This window comes from Myripristis murdjan, chromosome 23 (genome assembly GCF_902150065.1).
Source record: "Myripristis murdjan chromosome 23, fMyrMur1.1, whole genome shotgun sequence".
Lineage (NCBI taxonomy): Eukaryota > Metazoa > Chordata > Actinopteri > Holocentriformes > Holocentridae > Myripristis > Myripristis murdjan.
Window position 1 is genome coordinate 8,491,040 of NC_044002.1, and position 21,948 is coordinate 8,512,987.

The 21,948-nt window shown below is 43.4% G+C and overlaps 2 protein-coding genes across 2 annotated transcripts in view; one reads left to right on the forward strand and one right to left on the reverse strand.

Annotated features, from left to right (window-relative positions):
* Nucleotides 1-13,820, reverse strand: part of lhfpl3 (LHFPL tetraspan subfamily member 3) — a 29,507-nt gene extending 15,687 nt beyond the window's left edge. Inside the window, exon 1 of the mRNA XM_030046016.1 lies at nucleotides 12,708-13,820. Within this exon, the coding sequence (XP_029901876.1) occupies nucleotides 12,708-13,140 (433 nt within the window). The 5' untranslated portion in view covers nucleotides 13,141-13,820. The remainder of the gene's footprint in view (nucleotides 1-12,707) is intronic.
* A 980-nt stretch (nucleotides 13,821-14,800) lies between these two features.
* orc5 (origin recognition complex, subunit 5) lies at nucleotides 14,801-21,835 on the forward strand. The gene is made up of 14 exons (XM_030045799.1): nucleotides 14,801-15,240; nucleotides 15,630-15,722; nucleotides 16,268-16,453; nucleotides 16,936-17,010; nucleotides 18,003-18,114; nucleotides 18,468-18,598; nucleotides 18,735-18,783; nucleotides 19,064-19,154; nucleotides 19,332-19,387; nucleotides 19,769-19,881; nucleotides 19,990-20,037; nucleotides 20,134-20,244; nucleotides 21,121-21,233; nucleotides 21,399-21,835. Exons 1-14 carry the CDS (start codon nucleotides 15,127-15,129, stop codon nucleotides 21,442-21,444), a joined length of 1,338 nt encoding a protein of 445 aa, XP_029901659.1. The 5' UTR covers nucleotides 14,801-15,126; the 3' UTR covers nucleotides 21,445-21,835.
* The last annotated feature ends 113 nt before the right edge of the window (nucleotides 21,836-21,948 follow it).

The window sequence follows — 21,948 nt, forward strand, 5'->3', positions numbered from 1 at the left end:
AAATTGGGCTGTGTGGTGCAACCTTCGTTATGGCGCCTTCACTATCAATCAGCGGGCGCCGGAGCATTATTCACCCAAAAACAATGACAGCCAGGTGTCATAACTGGCTTCTCGGAGAGTGTGATGTATGAGGAAAGTCTGGGCCTGTGCATCCGTCTCCTCGACATGAGCAGACACCAACATCACTCATTAGCTCAAACGTGCATGCACACACTGAGACGAGGGGCCCTCACACACACACACACACACACACACACACACACACAAACAAACACAGACAGGCTTATCCTTCGTGGCTTCTCTGCTCATTTTCAAATGGGTCACCATGCCCTTGTCTCGCTCCCTCACTCTGGAGCAGGAGAATAAATCACCCGCCCGTCTCCTCCACCCCGGCCGGGTGATCAAGAAGATAAAGCCCGATGGGAAATCTATATACCGTGCCCCTCCTCTGGGATCCCAGACATGTGAAGGCTGGCGGCAGCAGAGGAGACGTGTTGACAACAATTCGAGCCGCCGTGGAGGACACAACGACAACAACGACAGCATCTGCTCTAATGGATCAAACAACAGCTTGATATGGCGGCTGTCTGTTGGACGCTCTTTTGTTTACAAAAAGACCAAAACCGGTTCCAGTGTCAGGCATGGAGGTGAAGACTGTCCATATCTTCCTCTTATTATATTTGTGGCAGCCGTGTTTCATCGCACAGCAGAGAGTAGCGGGAAAGACGGGAGCGAGAGAAAGAGGGCATGTTGTGAGAGCAGCGTTGGCGCCTTAGCCCACTAATGTACCAGGCTGACCTTGCTCCAAGGTGTTATGTAACCGGTAGCCTGGTGTTTGTTGTGTCTCCAGTTAAGTCCCTAATTAAAGTTGTAATCCTAAAAACCATGTTTGTTTTAGTTTCACCTCGGTGTTTTTTTTTTTTTTTTTTTTTTTTTTTTTTCTGCGCTGAACTTCCCAGAGATCACCTGTCCGTCAAACAGTCTAGGTGGAACTGAAACATGTTTTAGATTAGATTTCCTGTTGGTTAAATCTGAGTTTCTTTTCCGTGGTGGCTGTCACTGCTCATGCTGACAACCCAGTTAAAAGACAATCTAATATACAGCGAGGCTGCTCACCTTTGTTCTTAAGCACTGGGGAATGCATGAAGACCAGTGACTAAGATGGCATGAACTGTTTTCAGCCAATCACAGCAAACCTCATGGGAGTTGCTCATATTTTTTCACCGGCTGTCGTGAGTATTCGGACACCGCAGCGTGGTCAACTACTGCTGATGCAAAACCTCACTACTATCACGCATATCATAAAAGTTGTGTTGTTTTGCTATACATGCATTATGACTCACTCAAAAATGAATTATACAATGATAAACATGATGAAGATGAACCGAAATACAGTTTGTTATGGACGCTAAGCAGTCTCCTTCATTGACTGACATTCAAAAGGGGCAAAGTGCACCGCCTTCCCTCATAGAATGGCTTTTCCTTCTGTTTATTGCAAAAAAAAAAAAAATGGATATCAGACCTACCAGACACGGAGTGATTAAAACAGCCATTGTAAAAACTTTCCTGCACTGCCAGTTGTTTATATAATAAAAATGGTGCAGAGTATCACAATAAAATCGAAATGGGTCAGGCTAAGAGCTGCGAAGGATCTCTTGCATATAATTGCCCAATGTAGTGTAATTATTCAGTGTTAGGGTCATAAAGTGCCTTTCGTCCAGCATAGTAAACATGTTCATGAAAACATGATGGCTTGTAGTATCTCATTTTTGTGATGAAACATGCTACTGTCTCAGCAGCCTCAGGGCCGAGATTAATTGTGTGAAAAACTGCTCTCTTTTGGCCCTCAGCTCCTAATTAAGCGGAGTTCAACTCGCTTCATCTTGTAATTATGAAGTCGGGGAGGGAAGCGCTTGTTCAGGGCCGAGTAAAAAAACAAACAGACCGAGGGGGGAGGGGGAGAGCGGGACGACTACGTGGACAGCGGACAGTTTGTTTTGTGTTTTTTTACTGCAGCTTGCAGGTACGTGTTCACTTCGCCATTTAGGAAGAGCCACGGAGATTCATTTACATTCTCCACCTGCTCTGAGAGCAAGTCCACCATAGAGAATAGGAGCAGTTGCTGCTGCTGTCCCCTGAACACAATCGAAATGAGGATATTTATTAACAAGACACAAGACTGAATTTCACATAAAAACATGCACCTCAAGAGAGACTCGAGATACAAAACGCTCTCAGAGGCTTTCATTCGGGTCTGAGAGAATAATGATTTGCTGCCGTTATGCTGATATGTATAATTCATATGGAAACGACTCGAGTGGGCCCGCAAAGAAACAAAGAGAACAACGGCTTTAAATCTGCAAGGTCGTTTAAACCGGCTTCAGCGTCTGAAAGATCTCCACGGTGAACCATCTGCGGGCTCAGAGCGAAAGCCCCGAGGGATCGAGAAGCAGCCAAGTCACTGGGCTGTCTGTTTGGCGTGCTGCTGGTTTGGGGTCTTGTTCCTTGCGTTCACCCTGTCACATTCCATCACAGCAAAGCAAGCCTCAAAGCCGCGCTCTTGTTTTTAGCTCTGGCGGTAAAACTTTTGCAGAGTTCGTGGTCGTTGGAGTTTATGAGGGGCCGTTGGCCGGCGGTGAGAGGTGCTCTCCTGCCGAGGATTAAGTTGACACAGTATGTAGGTCTCTAAGCACACAGGGGATGAGCGGCACAGGCCAGGGCAGTAGGGCAAGGCTGCAATCAGGCTCTCCTCCCCCGCCTCCACCTCCTCCTGCACCATCCTGGCAACACTAATTACATTACTTCTGGGGAGACGGGATAATCAAACCTTAATGAGGCGTGGAAGACTTCAGTGCTGTGCCTGACATGACAGCCTCAACCAACAGAGGTGTGTGAACCGTCACCTCTTTCTAATTCAGGAAACCTCGGCTGGCCTGCAGGGTGTGGACGGACCGCAGCAGCTGTGCAAAAAGCCTCTGATGCCCCCTCCACACCAGACTACTGACCCAGGAAACATGCCTGTTAGTGTGCCAGGGCCCGGGCAAAACAACCCTGCAGTGCTCTGAACCGGCAACACATCTCTGCTTCGCTCAGTGTGAAAGTTCAGCGACTGAAAATCCCACGTATTCAAATTTTCATGCTGAGAATGCTGGGAATTGGTATGACTCAAAGTTTTTCAGAAGGCCCCCTTCTTCATTGCAGTGGTACCAAATCTTTAGACACTCCTTGTGCACTAAAATACAGGAACTTTGGATTTTCCACTCCTCTCCAAGGGTTCAGTTCAAGTCCCCATTGATTTTTGGGACTACCGTAAATAAACTAACCTTTTCCGAGGCTTTCTCCTCTGCACAGAGTAAAAATTTGGTCAGAATGTCCCCAGTTGTGGAAAACAAGGAATGAAAAGAAACTGCAACTTAATAATTATCCCAATTATTTAATAGGGTGATTGAATATTGTCTCCAAGAGCTGCATATTTTGCCAAACAACTGTAGGACGGGCAGAACAGAGATCCAAAAATTTAAAACGGAAGTCCAAGGAAAAAAAGGAGCTTTATTAAGGTCAACCAGGAACCAGAAGGACCCTGCTGGCAGGTTTACGACGCTGTTTATTGCTGATTGGCTGAAGTGATCTGATGGTGAGAGCTGGCAGCCACAATGTTTAAATTCATGTTGCGGTACATGCTTTTTGTTGTTAGCTGCTGGGCGTTTGAAGAAGCCAAATGAACAAAAACACAGAGCTGAGGAGCAACAGCAGGGTTCAAACCTTCACCATCACCCGGTCAGGGGAAAAGACTCAACAGGAGCTTGAGGGAATGAAAAATAACACAAAATACATAGAAAAATATTGCTGCGTTTGAAGGAACTGGGCTGTGTGCATGACCCTGACCAATGTCGAGTATAAATAAAATCACATACATTTTAGAAACACATATACATACATAAAAGTGTAACCACTGCAAAAAAAGTGATTGTGTTACTTGTGTTGTCAAATGTGCTATGTCAGTCATCACTGTTCTGCCTGCTGATGTTATGAGAATCTAGCAACATTAACAACAATTAAATCCTGCTACTTGTTGTTACAGCGTGTTTTCACAGCACATTAACTACACATCTACTAAGATCAAGTTTTAATCGAGTATAAACTGATTTAAAGAGAATTTTTGCACTGTTTGCACTCCCGCGCTGATGTGATGTCACATGGCAAACTCACACTACGTTGATCTTATCTGAGTTGCTGACCGGGAATAATATTTTGAAGGGCCGTTCTATTGGACATTTCTAAATTTAACCAGTCAAGCAAAAATACATTTGATAATTTCTCCATTAAATGTCTTTGATGATGATTATAAATGATTATATTTGTGAGACATGTATGCCTTGTCTAACACAGCCTCTTTAACCCGGGTCGGTTCACGTCAGGAACTCAACGCAAAAGCGACTTTGTGAGGTAGAACATTCCTGTGTGTCGAGTGCCCGGCTGTGTTGAAGTATAGAAGAAGTTTCAGAATAACAGGTGAAGTGAGATAAATCTGAGTCTAAACCACTGTACGTCAACTGAGACGGTTACATTCACTTCCATGGATCGCCTGTGACATGGAGAAATAGTCTGATAACTGTAACGCATAATAAATTAGTGAGCGTGGGGATAGAGCTTCGCAGAGGACTCAAAGGAAACAGGAAAAAAGAGAAGGCAGAGTGTTTTGTTCTCCTCTGGGACAAGCTTATGCTCCTCGAGATTATCACTTTCCCCTGCTGGGGGATTTGTCACTGATCCCTCGTGCAGTGGGGAGCAGGCAAGCTATTTAGTGACGCTCCCTTAGGAATGCATAATACAAGAGGATAATACAACAGCAGATTGAGAACATTTTCTTTTACAGGGAGAAAAATATCCTAACATCAACGGCTGCTCGCATCAATGATACTCCTACTCAGCCGGGCTGAAACACATGCATGCGCACATGCACGCGCGCACACACACCAGATGAACACACCTATCAATCTTGGTAGTCTCTTTCTTTCTCACACACGCGCATTGTTGCTCCAGACTATTCAACAACTCTACGCAAATGTCAAACCGTGAGATGCCAGTCATTCCTGTTCATTCCTTCATACCATTTGGTGCTCTCATTTCCCTCCACATCCCCCGCCGCGAGCTCCTCTACAGCTCCATAACTAGCACCTGATTAGGAGTGTTACTAACCACTAAAACATCAGGTACACTACAGCATTACATATCCACATCCTGCAGAGACTCCTGGAAAGACCTCATTATCTCGCCATCAACTCTACCACCGCCTCTGTCTGGCAACAGGACAAAATCCCATCATTTCCCCACCAATTTAAAGGGCAACACGGTGCTGGGAAATGCCAACAGAGTTCTAAAGCTGCGGAGTCTCTTCCTCTCCCCTCAACACAACATGAGGGAAACATGCGCACCTCATGAAACATGGATGAACCACCTTCAGGCAAACAGTGCAGAAATCAAGCTATAGGCCGCCCTGGAGAGAGATGCACCGCTCTTAGGAATTGTGTTTTTTTTTTTTTCCATGTGTTGTGTCACTCAGTCAAATTGGGGGTATAATTAGCTGTTCAGCTATGTTTAATAACGCCGGCGCTGCAGAACTGCCTTTAATGTCTTTTCACAGCATTTACACAAACGTGCTTCCTCAAAGCCGCTTTAATGGCCAGGTAATGGAGCCCGCGAGGTCTCCAGTGCGCATCCCCATAAAGTACCTGTCCTGAGCTGGCCGATAATCGATGGCATTAAAAGCGCCGTTGGGTGCACACTTTGCATTTGGGCTGCTTCCACAATACAGGCATCCAGAAGAATAAGGTGGCTGTTTTCCCTTGACTCAGTCAAACAACACCCAGTCGGTGTTTGCATGCTTCAAGCAAAGTGGCCCTGGAGCTGTTGTGTTAAGTTTTATTTGTGCATATATATTTTCCCATGTCAGTACGAACCCTATCATTTCTTTGCAATTTAGCGTTAATGGAGGAATATCTATTTTTGTGGAACATAATTAGAGTCCCACAGCACTTTGAGGAATGGGGAATTTGGATGTCATTTTCATCTGTTTGGCAGCCCTGGCAGTCTCTCCTACTTCTCCCATCTCCCATAATCTCCGTCTCTCTCTTCATTCCACCTCCTAACTACACCGCAATCAGAACTGTCAGTCACAGTTAAATCTCTAAATACCTTGTGACTCCCTAATCAGACACGCCACTCTTGCTTTACCTCAAACAGGCCCTAGCCTGTCCCGCGTCCCATCTGTCCATCATGCTTCAACTCATTTTTAAAGCCACTTAAGCGCATGAAGAATTGACAAACTTATTATCACCACAGGATGACAAATTATTCACCTACTGGCTATATTAAATGGCTGAAAATGTGACCTTGGCAATACCAATGCAATAGCATCATGTGGTTGTGTATCTACTCAAGCACAGGGTCGAATTTAAATAAGAGCACTACAGTTAGACCATACAAGACATAATGACTCTTGTTTGAGGATGCACAATACTGCAGCAACCCCGGCATGGTTACAGTGTCCAGTAATTGGTTGCAGCGTGGCGTTTGCTGCAGCAGATTTGCGGACAGCTGAGGAGCAGCAGTGGAAACCTCTATTCCAGCTCGACGTGCAGCGCCTTGACCATGACGTTCATCTCACGTCACTATTCCACATAAAACACCTCGCCCTCTGTGACACCTTTACATCGCCTCGCCCACGTCACGTTTGGATGTTTTATTGCGCGGTCCGACAGCTCTATTAAGCAGATTGCTGATCATCTGGGAGCCAAACTTGAAAGGACGCATTTCAAGGCTTTTTGGTTTGTGCACAGCATGACTTTCTGACGGAGCCATCAAGCAAAGCTCCTACAGATTCTATATCTTTTATAATATTTAAAGAATGAGACCCTCTATGGCCCCAGAGCACAAAATTACCATAATACCTCTGTAAGGATGTAAGCAGCAACTCACTGATTGATTCACTTGATTGATTCATTGATTGATTAAGAACGGTGTTGATCAATACCAACTCGTTTTTCGCTTTGCAGTTCTTCTTCAGTGCAATTTGAAAATGCCACACATTCCCTTTTGTTTATACTATTATATTGTTGTTGGTGGTATGTTTTTTTTTTTTTTGTCTGTCTAAAAGTGCTGTGACCTCTCCCAGGCTTAAAACAGAATTCATCTGTCTCCCCTGCAGGCAGCACCTGTATGGCAGACAGCCAGCGATGTTGCCATGACCTCTGATGTAGCACTGTGTACACTGAAACAAAGAGTATAGCTGCCAGGGGCGACCAGCTGTGCACTTGGCTGAAAACAGAGAAGAAGATGAGTGAGACAGTTTGGGGAGGTGGGATGGGATCGGGAGGGCAGATCCCTGGTGGCGGTCGCCCTGTCTCTCTCTCCTCAAGCTGGACGGGAGCAGGTGGGCCTTCATCTAAACACCTTCAGATGAACACATTTAGCTCTCCAAAGCGCTGGTTCGTGGCTTCCTCTATGTGTATGTGTTTATAGCTGAGTGTGTGTGCATGTGTGTGTTCATCTCTGCATTCTCAGCCCTCATGTAGCCGTGTTACATCACCGTAAGCCTCTCAAAGTCTTCCTGTCCGTCATGATACTTAGACCTGGATGATGTCATTAGCTGCTGGCCTTAAGTGAGGTCACACAGGAAACGGAGCTCTGAGAGGCGCCACATGACCCTCTTGCTCATGCCACTCGAAATATCTAAACTAGGAATGCCTCAGTGCACCGGCTGCCAATCGACTAAAGCATTAAAGGTGGTTGTTCTAGTCTGATAGTCAAATACTGCTATGAAAACTAGAGTTTGAATCATCTAAGCCACAAAGAGCTGTGTTCCCTGGCAGGTAAAGGCCAATACCGATGCCAGCATTTGCAGACTGAGATCGCAGACATTGACTATCTTTCAGTTTGATGTTTTTCATGCTCCAAGTTGTGTCTCCACCAGAATGCTATTCCTGCATCTCTTTGAGGCAGGGTACATACTCACATATTCAGCGGTAGGGGAAACTCTGCCATGCAAAGAAAATAAAATTTAATTACAGGTTTTACAGGCTGTTTTATGTAACCAAGGTCAGGGCAGAGCCTCAATCATATCTACAGCGAACGACATAACCGGCCAATAGCTGATAGTTAATAAAAGGCCAATATCACCCCAATATACTGGCAAACAATATCAGTCTAATCTTAGTTCACAGCATATGCTGGCTCATGTGAGTCATTACTGACCTATGCTAAGATGAAAAATGACTCAGATGTGTTATTTTCAACTTAACATGTGGATGGGTTAAAAATGAAACTTCTTATTTAGTGTTTACACATTTCTTCCAAATAAATAGCATATATTCATATATTTTTTTATGCATTAGTTGCATCCACATTAGCTGCCAACTGCTCTTCCTGGGCTCCTGTCCACAACCTGCTTCTCCATGAACTACAATTTGCCAAGGGAAAGATGGAAAGCCACAATTGTATAAGATTCTCTGTATTACAATCATAATTTTAGTATCTGACTATCTTATGTAAAAGACTTAAACTAGACTTAAACTTGGAATGTAATGTGAAATGGATTCTAAAAAGATACAGTTGATTAAGAAATTGCCGTGGTTGTTTAGAAAAGTGAATGGGAATGTGTAAGTATGTAACCAGAAATAAAACATGCAGTGCCTCATTTTCAGATTTCAGCTTCTTGAGCGTTCGGTGTATTAGTTTCTGTTATCTAGCCCCCTCTCTCTCGAGACGAGCTGTGATAGTGTCTCCCGTATCTCACCCTCTTCTTTACCAGACACAATATGATCGTGATAAGTATGTCCCAGTTCCACTTGCCGTCTTTCTGAAGAGGTGTAAAATTGAATACCACACAACACACCGAGCGCTCACATAATAATATCAGCACTCACAGTCAGTCAGACTCTATCAAATCAAGTTATCATGCATCAAACATAACAGCGTGAGATGACAGGTTGAAAAATTGATATGAGGAACACAATTGGATATGAAGAGAGCTATTGTGGCGTATCATACGTGCGCGCCCACTGAAAAACACACACACACACACACTCATACACACTGCCTCGCGCTGTCTGTCACTCATGCATATACGCAGCAACACACCCGCAGCTAAACATTTACACATCAACTATACCCAAGTACAGCCTAAAAGGCCATGCAGCAACAGTCGCTGTCCCCTATTAAAGCCGTGCTTCGTGCTATTCTGGAGAGAAACGCATGGATCAATGAACCTCCAGCGACCAAATGGACCTTTTATTGTCGGCTGCTAATGCCAGCTTGTCTCTCTGGAGAACCACTTAGTAGGCACAGAGTGCAAGCCACTTACTGTGCAGGGAGCTGGTAGTCAAGCAACCAGAAAATGGACTGTACTGTAAATGCTTCAATAGCAGTCTCAACAACACACCTTGTTTCCATGGATTACACATCCACAACTCCAGACATTTGGGCGGCTGTTCATTCTATGGCAATCTTCATTTTTGGTATTTGTGTGTGTGTGTGTGTGTGTGTGTGTGTGTGTGTGTGTGTGTGTGTGTGTGTGTGTGTGTGTGTGTGTGTGTGTGTGTGTGTGTGTGTGTGTGTGTGTGTGTCTCAGTCTCAATATCAGGCCATACAGGTTATTGAACAGTGAGGCTGATGAGCAGCGTCACGTCAGAGCTGGCCAGGTATTATCTGACTGCTACTCCACATTGTACTCGCTCACCTCATCCTAGACCAAAGAGATGCTTCTCTTGTTGGGCAGGAACCTGAGGCCAGTAATATGTGCCTGCAAAGCTGGAAGTTATGCAAAACATGTTCTGTGAATCAAAGAGAAATCTTTATGCAACCTACATAAAAAAAGAAAAAAAAGAAAGAAAGAAACAGTCAAACCAGGCTCTAGTTTTGCACATCTCTGTAAAAAGGCAAAAGTGCTATCTGAATCTAGTGATCATCGTTATTGTTAGTTATTATCTTTAAGACCCAGCTCTTAGCTGCTAGTGGGCTGCGCTCATCAAACATTCAGGTTATCCCATCAGTGAAGAAGAGGGGTGCCACTGAGCTGTATGTGCAGGCTTTGATAGCACATCACAGCAGCTAGTTCAACCTGAAATGACATCTGACAGCAGTGAGCCACGGGAGGATTTTTTTACAATCACGCCGGGATTTGAGACTGCTTAGAGAGAGAAAACTCCTTGATATTGCTGATTACAGTTCCCTGGAAATCTCTTAATAGCCAATTCACAGTGGCCTCGACATGGCGTTTTTGAGCGAATGAGACGGAGGAGGAGAAGTGTTACGAAAGCAGACAGATCAAGCGATAGGGCTGAATGAGGGAACAGCTGCAGGGGTGAACGCTGACATGGATTGTGCCTGCGACTGAGGCGAGTGCTGTGTTGATCAATAGGAGACACAGAGCAACAAGCCGCCGACCAGCCCACAGCCTCTACTGTCATCACCAATGCTGGTTTCCCCTCATAATACTGACAACACCTATTGCACAGTGTGTACACACTCCCACAGAAGACAAGGGAGATGCCTGTATCAACTGTGGCATTTAAGAACAACCCCTCCCCACCTGACTGTGTTGCATATTCTCAGATCTGCTCCCTTGATATGGTGAGAAAACTGGGAAAGTGAACATGTGACTCAGAGGAATAAGAAATGGCTTTGATCTGTGAAGAAATTTTTTTTTGCAAAGACACAAAGTGCCAGGCTGTGCCGCTCATTAGATAGAGCTCAGCCCAACATGATGCAGTGGTGTGTGCTTTTTCTCCAACATAATCCAGCTCACAGCTGCTATAGTTTGGGCTGTGCAGTAGGCATTTGCTGCAAGGGGTGCTTCAAATGAAACGTGAACATACAGTGTACCTGACTAGTGTTGCTTCTAACCTCTGTCTCTATCGAACGTTCGTGTCGGCGTGAAGTTAGGTGGAACACCACTGGGTGAAAAGTTCATCACTAATGGGATTCAGTGGTTGCTATTTGTGACACTTGTGGTCAGTGGACATTTCAGACACCTCTTCAATTGCAATAATGACAGATGTTTACAAGGCAAAAATATAAGCGCATGAAAGTGACCGTTACTGCTTATGACATTTAATTCAATATGTGAACCAGTTCATCGCTAATGTAGAATCATCAAGATGTAGAGTCAGAAATTAGATTTCTCTCACTACAGTAAAATTAATTCTGAACCAAAAACTATACTCAAAATCATCCTGGTTTTTGTATCAGTCACCTTTACAATCCTGTGCTATTTATTTCCCAGTGGGGCTGTACATTGGTGTAATATTGCATGTTTCATTGCAAGAGAAAAACTCTTTGTTTATTTGCATACTTGTTTTGCAATCTCTATTAACAATGCCTCTTTTTCCCAAGGTGCAACGAGGATCCAGCGATCTCACCAGCGCATTTTTGGTCAAGGTCATGTGAATGACATGGCCTGTGGGTAGTAGTGATTTTCTTACATTTGTACCAGTGTCTAGTTACAATCTAGTAACAAGAAATGTTGTTAAATGCTGACATTCAGTGTAATTTTCCTTTGAGCGATGTCAAACTGGAGATTGGCCAATAGTTGGCTAAGATATGAAGCTAAGTTGCATCAGTTATTTGAAAATGTCATTTTGGATTCAAATCAAAATCAATGCGCTAGCAAATTTTCTGTCTGTTTCAAATAGGATCTTGGAAATTCAACAGAAAATCATTAATGGTGAAAAGCAGCACTTCAGCCCACGCTACAACATAGAAGCGTCCTGGTCCTCTGATTGCAGTTTTCCCTTTCTATTTTCATATGGTGTGACTGTGCATGGAGGATTTACACACATTAGAGAGACCTCTTCTAATTGAGTCAGAACATAATTATTTGCATAATTCCAAATTAACCCCCTGGGTAGAAGGGAAGCACTATCTAATGTTGCTTACTTTCCACTGCACATGGAATACCACTGGGGACTTACCTGTTTCAGTAAAGTAGCAGAGAGTGAGCCCACCAGTTTACACAGCCTGTTTTTAAATTTGTGGAACAGAGTTTATCCACTTTTTCCAGCTGACACATGGCATCAGTTCAAAATATACATCACAGTAACTGATACAGTAAGTGATGGATGTTATATGTGGTAGACTTAAGGTATGAACATGCATATGTTTCTGAAAATGTAACAGATTTTTGTTTGTAGCCCTATTAGTGGTTGCCTGCTTGGTGATCACCAACTTGAAGTCATAGTTTATCTGCATGTTATTTACATCACTACATGGTTCTGAGGATTAATAATCTCTAGGCCAGTGCTTCCCAAGAGGGCATGGGACTTCTTGATGTCTTCGCATGGGGTCCTGAACAAAATGTGAAATTGTAAACTGGACCCCCAGAAAGACTCACATTAAGATACTAAACATTTTGTCTTAGGGACTCTACATGGGAAGAGTATTGATGTAATAATATATTTCATAACTGTCTACACTTTAGGTGGGTAGATAGTAATGAGTGAAACCTGATTAGACCAATCATTCATACTGTAATTAGGATAATTCCCAGTGAATCAGTGATAGCAGAATTAAACTGATCCTCATTGTGCAGAATGGGGACTCCACGGTATCCTTTCTGGGATACATGGGGGTACCCTGACCCCGCTTTGAGAACCACTGACATACTTTGTGAACTTCCACCTGTAGTCAACAGCAGCAGCAGAGTCTCCTACCTGCAGCCAGCTGCATCCAGCCGCAAATCTTGTACACGGTGCCGGTGCTGCAGAAGAAGAAGAGCGCGAAGCAGCCGATGCAGGTGAGGACCAGCACCATGGACATGCCGATGAAGAAGGAGGCGGCCTTGAACGCACCGGAGGGGATGGTGCTGAACTCGGTGAAGCTGCCCTGGCAGGTCATGTCCCGGGACAGCCCGTTGCCGATGCAGTAGTGGAACAGACCGAAGTAGCCTGCCTGCGGCGTGTCCACACCGTCCCCGATCCAGTAGGGCTGGATGAAACACACCACGTTGACGATGGCGAAGAGGATGGTGAAGATGGCCCAGAGGACGCCGATGGCCCGAGAGTTACGCACGTAGTTGGTCTGGTAGATTTTGGCAGCCTCCGACGCGGGGAGCATAGTGGTGGTCGTGGGGGCCCCAGGGACCATCCTCCGGTCTCTCTCTGTGTGTGAGTAGGGTTACTCTGTGCTTAGGAGCCACTACTCTGCCTTTCCCAAACTAACATCTGCAGCATCGGATCCTGCAAGGCATGGTCAGTCCACAACTTCTACTCATCTGCCTGTCTGTGGAAATCTCTGCTTTTGCACAAGTCCAGTATGTTCCCAGCTGCGCCCGCATCACTGCACTCTCGCATTCATGGCACGGTCTGATTTTTTTTCTTTTATGTTTTTGCTGTTTTTATTTTAGCCTATCCTCCGATCATTCAGCAGACTACGACAACGAAACATGCGCTCGGGGAAACAAGCCGTAGGCTGAGATCCATCCTCTCTTCAGGAGCCCATAGGTTTATCTCCCAGCCCTCACATTCAAAATGCCCCTACCTGAGCCGTGGCAGAGATTATTCCGATACACAGTTTATCCGAGGGAGGTTCGCAATGTGAGATACCCGGAGATCTTGCTCAAACCACACATCTAAACGATCCATCTGCGCTCGATGCTGACAGACCATCAACAACCGCAGCTTAGATCCTATTGAATTAGAGTTGGAGGGCAGCCTCGGATATTATAGAGCCAGCCCACATCCCTTAATCCCCGGGCTGACGTGTTATTTCCCTATCACACGCGCGAAATCTTAAAAAAACACACCAGTTCTATAAGAAAACACAACATTGCACAGCACATGAAATGATGTTCACACCACCTCCTCCCCCATCTGCTTTTAATATGCGCATGACGCTCAGACAAATGATACCATGGGTTATAAATAACCGACCCTAACGATAAAACACTACAGTATTACAAGAATCTTTCTATAAAAATGTGCAGTAGGCTGTATTGTGTGTACTTTAAATTAAACTTAGAGTACCTGATTCTATTTGTGTTTACCTGATATCACTAGGCTATAATATCCCTATAATAGCTAGTTCAGGCTACCTTTGCTGCGATAGGGGTACATCCTGTAAATATACAGGTAGTATTAATAGACAATAGTTCCCATTTTTTATTTATTTGTTTATTTATTATTTCGTCCATCCATGTATGTATGTAGCCTATTTAGAAATCGGTGTGTGTGTGTGCGTGTGTGTGTGTGTGAATGTGGTTATATGTTTGACCCATCTCATCACCCTCTCTGGCTGGATCAGTAAAATAGTCTCGGTTATTCTATAATTTTCTGTGCACAAATGCGAAAACAAGTGTAGGCACACTGATTTCTGTAAAAGAAAAGGCTGCAAGGACACTTGGATGATTTGCCCCCAAAGAGGATACGCCTAGTGTCACGTAATTACACTATTTGCTGAATAACCTTCAGTACAACAGTATTGTTATTGATATTCATTATGTTTCATGCCATTATATTACACATTGCAATTTCTTTCTTTCTTTCTTTCTTTCTTTCTTTCTTTCTTTCTTTCTTTCTTTCTTTCTTTCTTTCTTTCTTTCTTAATCTTCTACCACTTCCCATTGGGGTCCAGGTGTGGGCAGATGATCTTGTAAGTATAAAATAAAATAAAGTCGACAATAAAGTCGCACCCAAACAGACCTTAACATTTTATTCATGTCCCTTTAATCGGGCTAAATGGGTAGTCTATAACTTAAAAACTACATTACCCATAATTCTGTACTTGTTTATGATTGACCAATGACCAAAGACGCTTGCGTGACGCAGTCTGAAGGAGCGCGCGAAACTCCTGTCAGTGTTGTTATCGGTTCATGCTGCTTCGTGAACTGAAGCCACACTGCATTTTAACGCTGTTAGGCGTTTTTTAATATAGAGCCATTTAAACACGGAAGGTTGTCATTTACAGGAAATAGTTTCCCGTTTGCCTCGCTTGTTAACGGAGAGCCGTCGTCCTTCACAGTTCACCAACACTACCACTAAGCTAGCGGTGAAACCTGTTTGTTTTTAGCCGCATGGCAGCTAGCTGTCTCCTCGAAGCGGACACATTGTAGAGGTTGGTAGTACGAAGACCAGGATGGCAGCACTGCTTCAGCATCCGTGCTACGAGGAGGAGAGGCTGCGGAGGGTCGCGGACAAGTTACCGTGCAGAGAAGTTCAAGCTGGGACACTTCTGTCAGTGATGGGAGGGGTAGGTCTCTGTTTAAAACACTTAATCTGAGCTGCAAGAATATTAATTTGATCTGTAAACAAAAAGGGCTCAACGGTTGTGAACTTTATAACGGTGTCATAGTATGTCAGTGTGCCGTGTAATGAGGCATATGCCAATTTTATACGATTATACTACACTCTTAATTTGGCTTTGTCTTTTTTATATGCTTACATGCTTTGTTTTAGTGTTGCTCGACTAGGGTAACTTCACAAAACCTGTCTGCAACATATTCAGAGTTAACTCTTCAATATTAGCTTCAACTTCTGTTGATTATGCTAAAATGCAGACTGTGCTTGTAGTTTCACTGCATTGGTATTAAGTTTTTCAAGGCTCTGATTTTTGTTGTTAACTTGTTTTCGTTCTCACAGCCGGAACAACACAGCTTCCCCTCCATCTTCATCTATGGCCATCGTGCATCAGGGAAGAGTCATGTGATACACATGTTGCTGAGGGAACTGGAGGTGAGGAATAGACGCCTGCCCTCAGAAGTGCTTCCCAACCAGCAAATGAGAAATAGTCAAATTTCATCACCCCCTCTGTTGCCGCTCCTACTGCTGTACACACAGACCACAAAGATGTTTTAGATTGAGGTCTGTGGTGTCTTTACATGATCCCGCAGGATTAGGACAGCTGCCTAAAAGATTTCATCATTGAAAAAAGCAGCATGTCCATCAACACTCATGCATGTGTTTTAGCTAGACCCTTAACCGTTACATGCTTGGTCATTGTGAATCACTCTGCGTAGGGTCCTTGGGTAATTGACTAATATGGAAACGCTGCTTCCTTATCGTAACTTTCACTGTTGTTTTCAGGTGATCTGTTTTGAATCGCAGTGCTTAGGCCTACACATAGTGACACCAAATAGCATTAGAGAGAAGCTGTGACATGATTTTAAAACAAAGGATAAGTCATGAATATGACAGCACTGCTCCAGTGCAGAGATGTGTATTACCTGCACACATGCATCACACTAATCTGTTGTCACCGTTCTCCCCCCTCCCTGTAGCTGCCTCATGCCACAGTCAGCTGTGTTGAATGTGTCTCTGTTGCGCTCCTGTTCGAACAAGTGCTCCTGTCCCTCTTTGGCTGCGATGCTGCCTCCCTGCTCCCCCGCAGTCCCTCCCTGTCTGACTTTGTACGCATCTACAGGCAGCAGTGTTCCCACTCCCCCGCTGTGCAGACACGATACATTGTGAGTACAATGCACATGATGACCAACAACAACAACAAAACCATCCTTCTCTCTCAGTTGACTGCTTTCCAATAGAACAGCTGTCGTTACTTATATTACTGGTGTTTGACCTTTTCAGGATTTTTTACTTTGGGGAACCATAATAATCTATGGAACATCAAATTATTTATAGTCCAGATATGTTACTTAAATGCTTCTATGGAAATATTAATAATGGTAACATATGCAAATAGATGCTAAACATGATGCCAAACAAGGCTCCCGATGCATTGCCCTGGAGGAAATATGTGTGATCTTCTGCCAAAACATGAATGGGTTAATGGGTTTAATCTAATATTTTTATTTGATGATTTTTTACACTTGAAAATGAGCCCACTCCAAGGCACACTAATGTGCTACAATAAAACACCCATTCATAACCTCTGGCTTATTGATTATGCATGTTGTACTAAACAGCAGCAAACAACTGGGTGTCTCTCTAGGTGATGGAAAAGGCTGAGCTTCTCAGAGACATGGATGCAAATCTCCTCCCAGCTCTTCTGCGTCTTCAGGAATTGGTGAGAACGTGGCGTGTCCGCTTTGTTTCACATACTGATGAAGCCACTTGATTGTTTTTGTTTGTTTGTTTGCTCTGGGTAGTGCACGATAAAGAGGCACTAGAAGAGCTCCTTTTATAATGAATGACCTTGAGCTGAGAATATTGAGGAGCTCTTTCATCGGACTCCTTCAAGGAAGGATGGGCATCACCCACAGCATTTTAATTAAAGACATCAGATGAAAAATTACCTATTTATGTATGTATGTATGTATGTATGTATTTATTTATTTGTGTGACTTAATGTGAAAGTTAATTGTTTCCTGATGGACTGGCATCTTGTTAGGGATGTATTGTGATAGTGTTAATAGGGATGTGTCGCTGGCATGTCAGGCAGCCTCAGTGATGCCACACTGGGGTTTGAAGTGATAATTGGGTTGTATATTTATATGTATGTGATGGGTTACAGGATGTTGAGCTAAATATTATTTTGTTGTTAATTATTCTGATAATTATCACATAAATTAATCAAGAAAAATAATTGATGTAACAATAAAGAAACTTTTGTAATATTATTGTCAGAGTCCAGACCCAAAGCTTTAAGGCTGTTGCCAGCTAAATAAATCTTCAAATTCAGGTTATGTAGCGTGGTGCAGTTGCCTCAGAGTTCATTTTTAGGGCTGAATGGGAATTTGCTCTACTGGAATCACCACAGTATCATTATAAACAGTTAATTTAAAAAAATGTATCTCAGAATCACAATTTGGCCATAAATTATCAAGAGCAGAGATCCTTACAGTATCATGAAAGCAAGCTCAGTAGCCCTTTAGAGTGGGGATTAATCTTGCTTGATTAAATGACAAATTGGCGTAGTCAGCAATGACTATGCCAGTTTGTCATTGCACCTTGCTTGTGAGTGGACAATAAGTTGACTTTGCTTCATCATTTGTGTCTCATTCAACCGACACGTGTTTTGTTTACAGCCTCTGTAACAGTTGGACTTGTTGTTTTCAGGTTCAGGACAACGTGACTGTCATCCTGCTCAGTGAAATAGTCTGGGACAAGTTCAGACCCAACACGGGCTGCTTCGAACCCCTTCAGCTCCATTTCCCTGACTACAGCAAAGGTACTATTATTAAGAGACAAACACTGCATCATCCAGTGTCATGAATATCCCTCACCGCGCTGCTTAATGAGACACTCGTGGATGTGGTGTCAGATGCTGTTGTAACTGCGATTTTGTTCTTACACTTTTGGCAGCGGCAGTGGGTGAATATTGTGTTCCAAAATACCACTGTGTAAATTGAACACTTAAACGTGGGAGTGATTGAGTAACTGTACTTGATATGTGAGAAATCAACATCTCCAACTGGCTTTTTATAAACCTCTTTGTGTGTACCAGAGCAAGGATGACAGTAGGACTGTTTACACGTGTGTGTGTGTGTGTGTGTGTGTGTGTGTGTGTGTGTGTCCGTCCAGGAGAGCTGCAGCAGATCCTGGCCCAGGACAGCCATCCATCTTATTCTGCAGAGCTCTACTCGTCCTACATCAACATCCTCCTGGGAGTCTTCTACTCGGTGTGTCGGGACCTCCGAGAGCTTCGCCACCTGGTCAGACACACACACACAAACACACACACACACACACACACACACTAAGACTCGCTCATCAATCAGAGTGGAGACTTTTCAGTGTGGTTTTGTTTTGCCTTCATTCTAATATGATTGATTCTTTTTTTTAAACTAGGCTGCCCTCAACTTTTCCAAATTCTGTGAGCCTCTGGAGGAAGGAAAAGGTAATGCTTAAGAAAAAGTATTCATTCATTTGACAGGCACTTCATCAATTTTCAATATGCCATCTTTCACCCTTTTTTGTTTTTAGTTTTCATTTGAAGGTGCATTTTCCTTTTATTCCTTTTATCATCCTCTTGGACAATTGTTTTTTTGTTTTTGCATTCCTGTTTGCATCCCTGACTTTTATATTCCAAGCAAACATGAAAGACTGGTCCCATACTATTACTGTGGTTTAATCGTCTATTTTTGTGATGTTTTATTTATTTATTTATTTGTCTTCAGTGAAAGAGAGTGACACGCACAAGCTGTGGAGAAACATTGAGCCTCATTTGAAAAAAGCCATGCAGACTGTGTATCTTCGGGAGGTGTCCAGGTCTGTTTTTGTCTTCCTTAAATAAATCAGAAATGATCAAACCATGTCCCTTTCCGTTTTGTTTCATTGGATAACACTGGGCGAACAAGCAGTGCAGTAGTCTCTAATACCATTAGCTGTGGTCTGCGCTGTGCTCCTTCTCACCACAGTGTGTGTTGTGTTTCCTCCCCTGTTCAGTGTTCAGTGGGAGCAGCTGCAGCAAATGGAGGAGAAGGACACTGGAGCCGTGAGAGGTGGGAACACGTGTATCAAAATTCAGGCTGTTGCACTTAATAAAGATAACATAATGCATGGTGTCTTGGCCACAGACATTATTCTATACACATGTACAACTTAATATATTATTTCAGGCATTTTCTTTGTGGGAGGTTGAAAGTTATTCTGGGAAATGTGGGAAAGAGAGTAGAGGTAGACAAGACAGGTTGTGGGGAAGTGGGCACACCACAAAACTAAATTGCAACACATAATCTGAAAATAACTGCTGGGATGCACTGAACGTGACAGATTGATGATGTCACATCACGGTGTTAGATTATCCATGAGTGGATTTTTCCTTTCGGTTTCCTGGTGCTGGACGCATCTGTATCATTGAATGTATTTCTCTCTCTACCAAGGGCTGTCTGCTCACGCTCATGTTGAACTTCCTTATTACTCCAAGTTCCTGTTGATTGCCGCCTACCTGGCATCCTACAACCCTGCCCGCACAGACAAACGCTTCTTTGTCAAGGTCGGTGAAAAGGTTTTTCAGTTAATTTTCATTAGTGCCACCAGCAGCGAGGCTCTTTAAAATTATTCTTCAGTTTGTGTGAAGTCCCTCTGTTTTCCCCTCCAACAGCACCATGGTAAAGTGAGAAAAACAAACTTCCTGAAGAAGCACGAAAAGGTGATTATCTTAACATAGTTTTCATTTGCAAGTGTCCGACACAACCTGAAACTGTGTCATTTATTATGTCATTATTGGCTTTCAACTTTCCCCCAGACAAGTAACCATCTCCTGGGGCCCAAGCCCTTCCCTCTGGACCGCCTGCTGGCCATTTTCTACAGTGTTGTGGACAGCAGAGTGGCTCCCACTGCCAGCATCTTCTCCCAGGTCAGATTATAGCATTTAGTCACCACTGATCAGAGTGTTTGTTTGCATAATTTGTGTGGTATTTCTCCACTTGACATAGTGGTAAACGCACATATTCTTCCGACAGCTTAGAGCAGATATGGATAAGACTAACCCAGGACAAGGACACTGGTGTGAGCTATAAAATCAACCAGTTGTAGAATGTAACCACTCCTAAAATACAATAAGTTATAATATCATAAAATGGGAACCCGCTGTAAAATATTATGTTTATAAAATATATATTTGCATATACATCTATTGGTGCTAAATGATTATTATTGCCACTGCACCATACACACCCCTTTTCTTTTAAACCTCCATTGCTTTTTCCACTTTCCTAAGTTAAACCTTCCTCCTTAATGATTTAGTTTTGGCCTTCATTTAGTCCCAGAGTAGTTTTAATTAATTTCCATGCCAGTCACTCCCAAAGTGGGTCCAGGAGTCCTTTAAGTTCCCACCAAATAAGAAAAAAGTTTAATTTCACACTTTTTTGCACATGTCAGATAAGCAAATGAGACAGAGTGTATAATGACCACAGCTTTCTAAATGATAATTTGCAATCTTTCAATCTTAACATTCCCATTTCTTGATGCAAATAAATTATGGTTTGGTGTGAAATCAAACCTAATGACCACAGTTTGTGGGATAAGTGAGTTTTCTGTCCAAATGGTCGTGTGTGGGGGGATCTTTGGCCAAATGCCTATCTATTTCTGGCCCTCGGCATAAAAATTAGGTTCTACCCATATCTGTGCAGCTGGCTCTAATCATTTTGTGCCTCTGCATTAAAGTGTGGAAAAAGGGTGTTTATGGAAGTGGAACACAGAGTAATGTCTTCTTCCCTTTATTCCCATTCAGATCTCCTCCCTTGTGACCCTGCAGCTGTTGGCTCAGGTCGGGCATGATGACCAGATCGATGCCCCCAAGTACAAATGTGCCGTTTCTCTGGACTTTATCCGTGCCATATCTAGGTGTGTGTGTGTGTGTGTGTGTGTGTGTGTGTGTGGGAGAGAGAGAGATTGCACATGATTGAGACAGAATAATTATTGAAAGGTACTCACATTTTACTCTTGGCTTATTTTGCTATATGGCTTTTTGATGTTGACAGTGTACTCTGTTTTTGTTTTTTCTCGCAGGACGGTGAATTTTGACATTGTGAAGTACCTGTATGACTTCCTTTAACTCTGCTGTGCCTAAAGGAGAGGTGACACACAGCGACAGTAAGACGAGAGATTTCCACAAGGGATTTATACAGGAATGCGCTTAAGGACAAAGTGTTTGGCCACATGATGAGATCTATCCCGCTGTCAGGGAGAACTTTGCAGCACCAACGGATTCCATTTGTGTGTCGCTGCCCCCTTGTGGTTGACGAGTGGCACTGGTTTTGTTTGGTTTTTTTGTGTGTGTGTTTTTTAATCCTCTGCATAATCTCTGCCTCAGAATGTGGGATTCTGGTGTGATAGACCTGTTTTCAATACAACCAGCAGAAATCCACAGTCATTATAGAAAAAAATAATGTCTGGGTATATTGACTATTGGTATTTGCAATAAATAAACAAGCAATATTGGTTAATCTACTCTCTCTGTGTGTCTCAGAGCAAAATCGGAGCAAAACCCTGCTATATAGACAACTCTCAAACATCAAAACAGTAAGGTTATTCATTCAGCTGTAGGGCTGTCACAGAA

What these genes read in the sequence shown, in the direction of transcription:
- orc5 (XM_030045799.1), top strand. Translation starts at nt 15,127, where the DNA reads ATGGCAGCACTGCTTCAGCATCCGTGCTACGAGGAGGAGAGGCTGCGG. An exon ending in GCCTCTGGAGGAAGGAAAAG is followed by an intron (nt 18,784 to 19,063) that starts GTAATGCTTAAG and finishes ATTTGTCTTCAG; the next exon opens with TGAAAGAGAGTGACACGCAC. An exon ending in GGACACTGGAGCCGTGAGAG is followed by an intron (nt 19,388 to 19,768) that starts GTGGGAACACGT and finishes CTCTCTACCAAG; the next exon opens with GGCTGTCTGCTCACGCTCAT.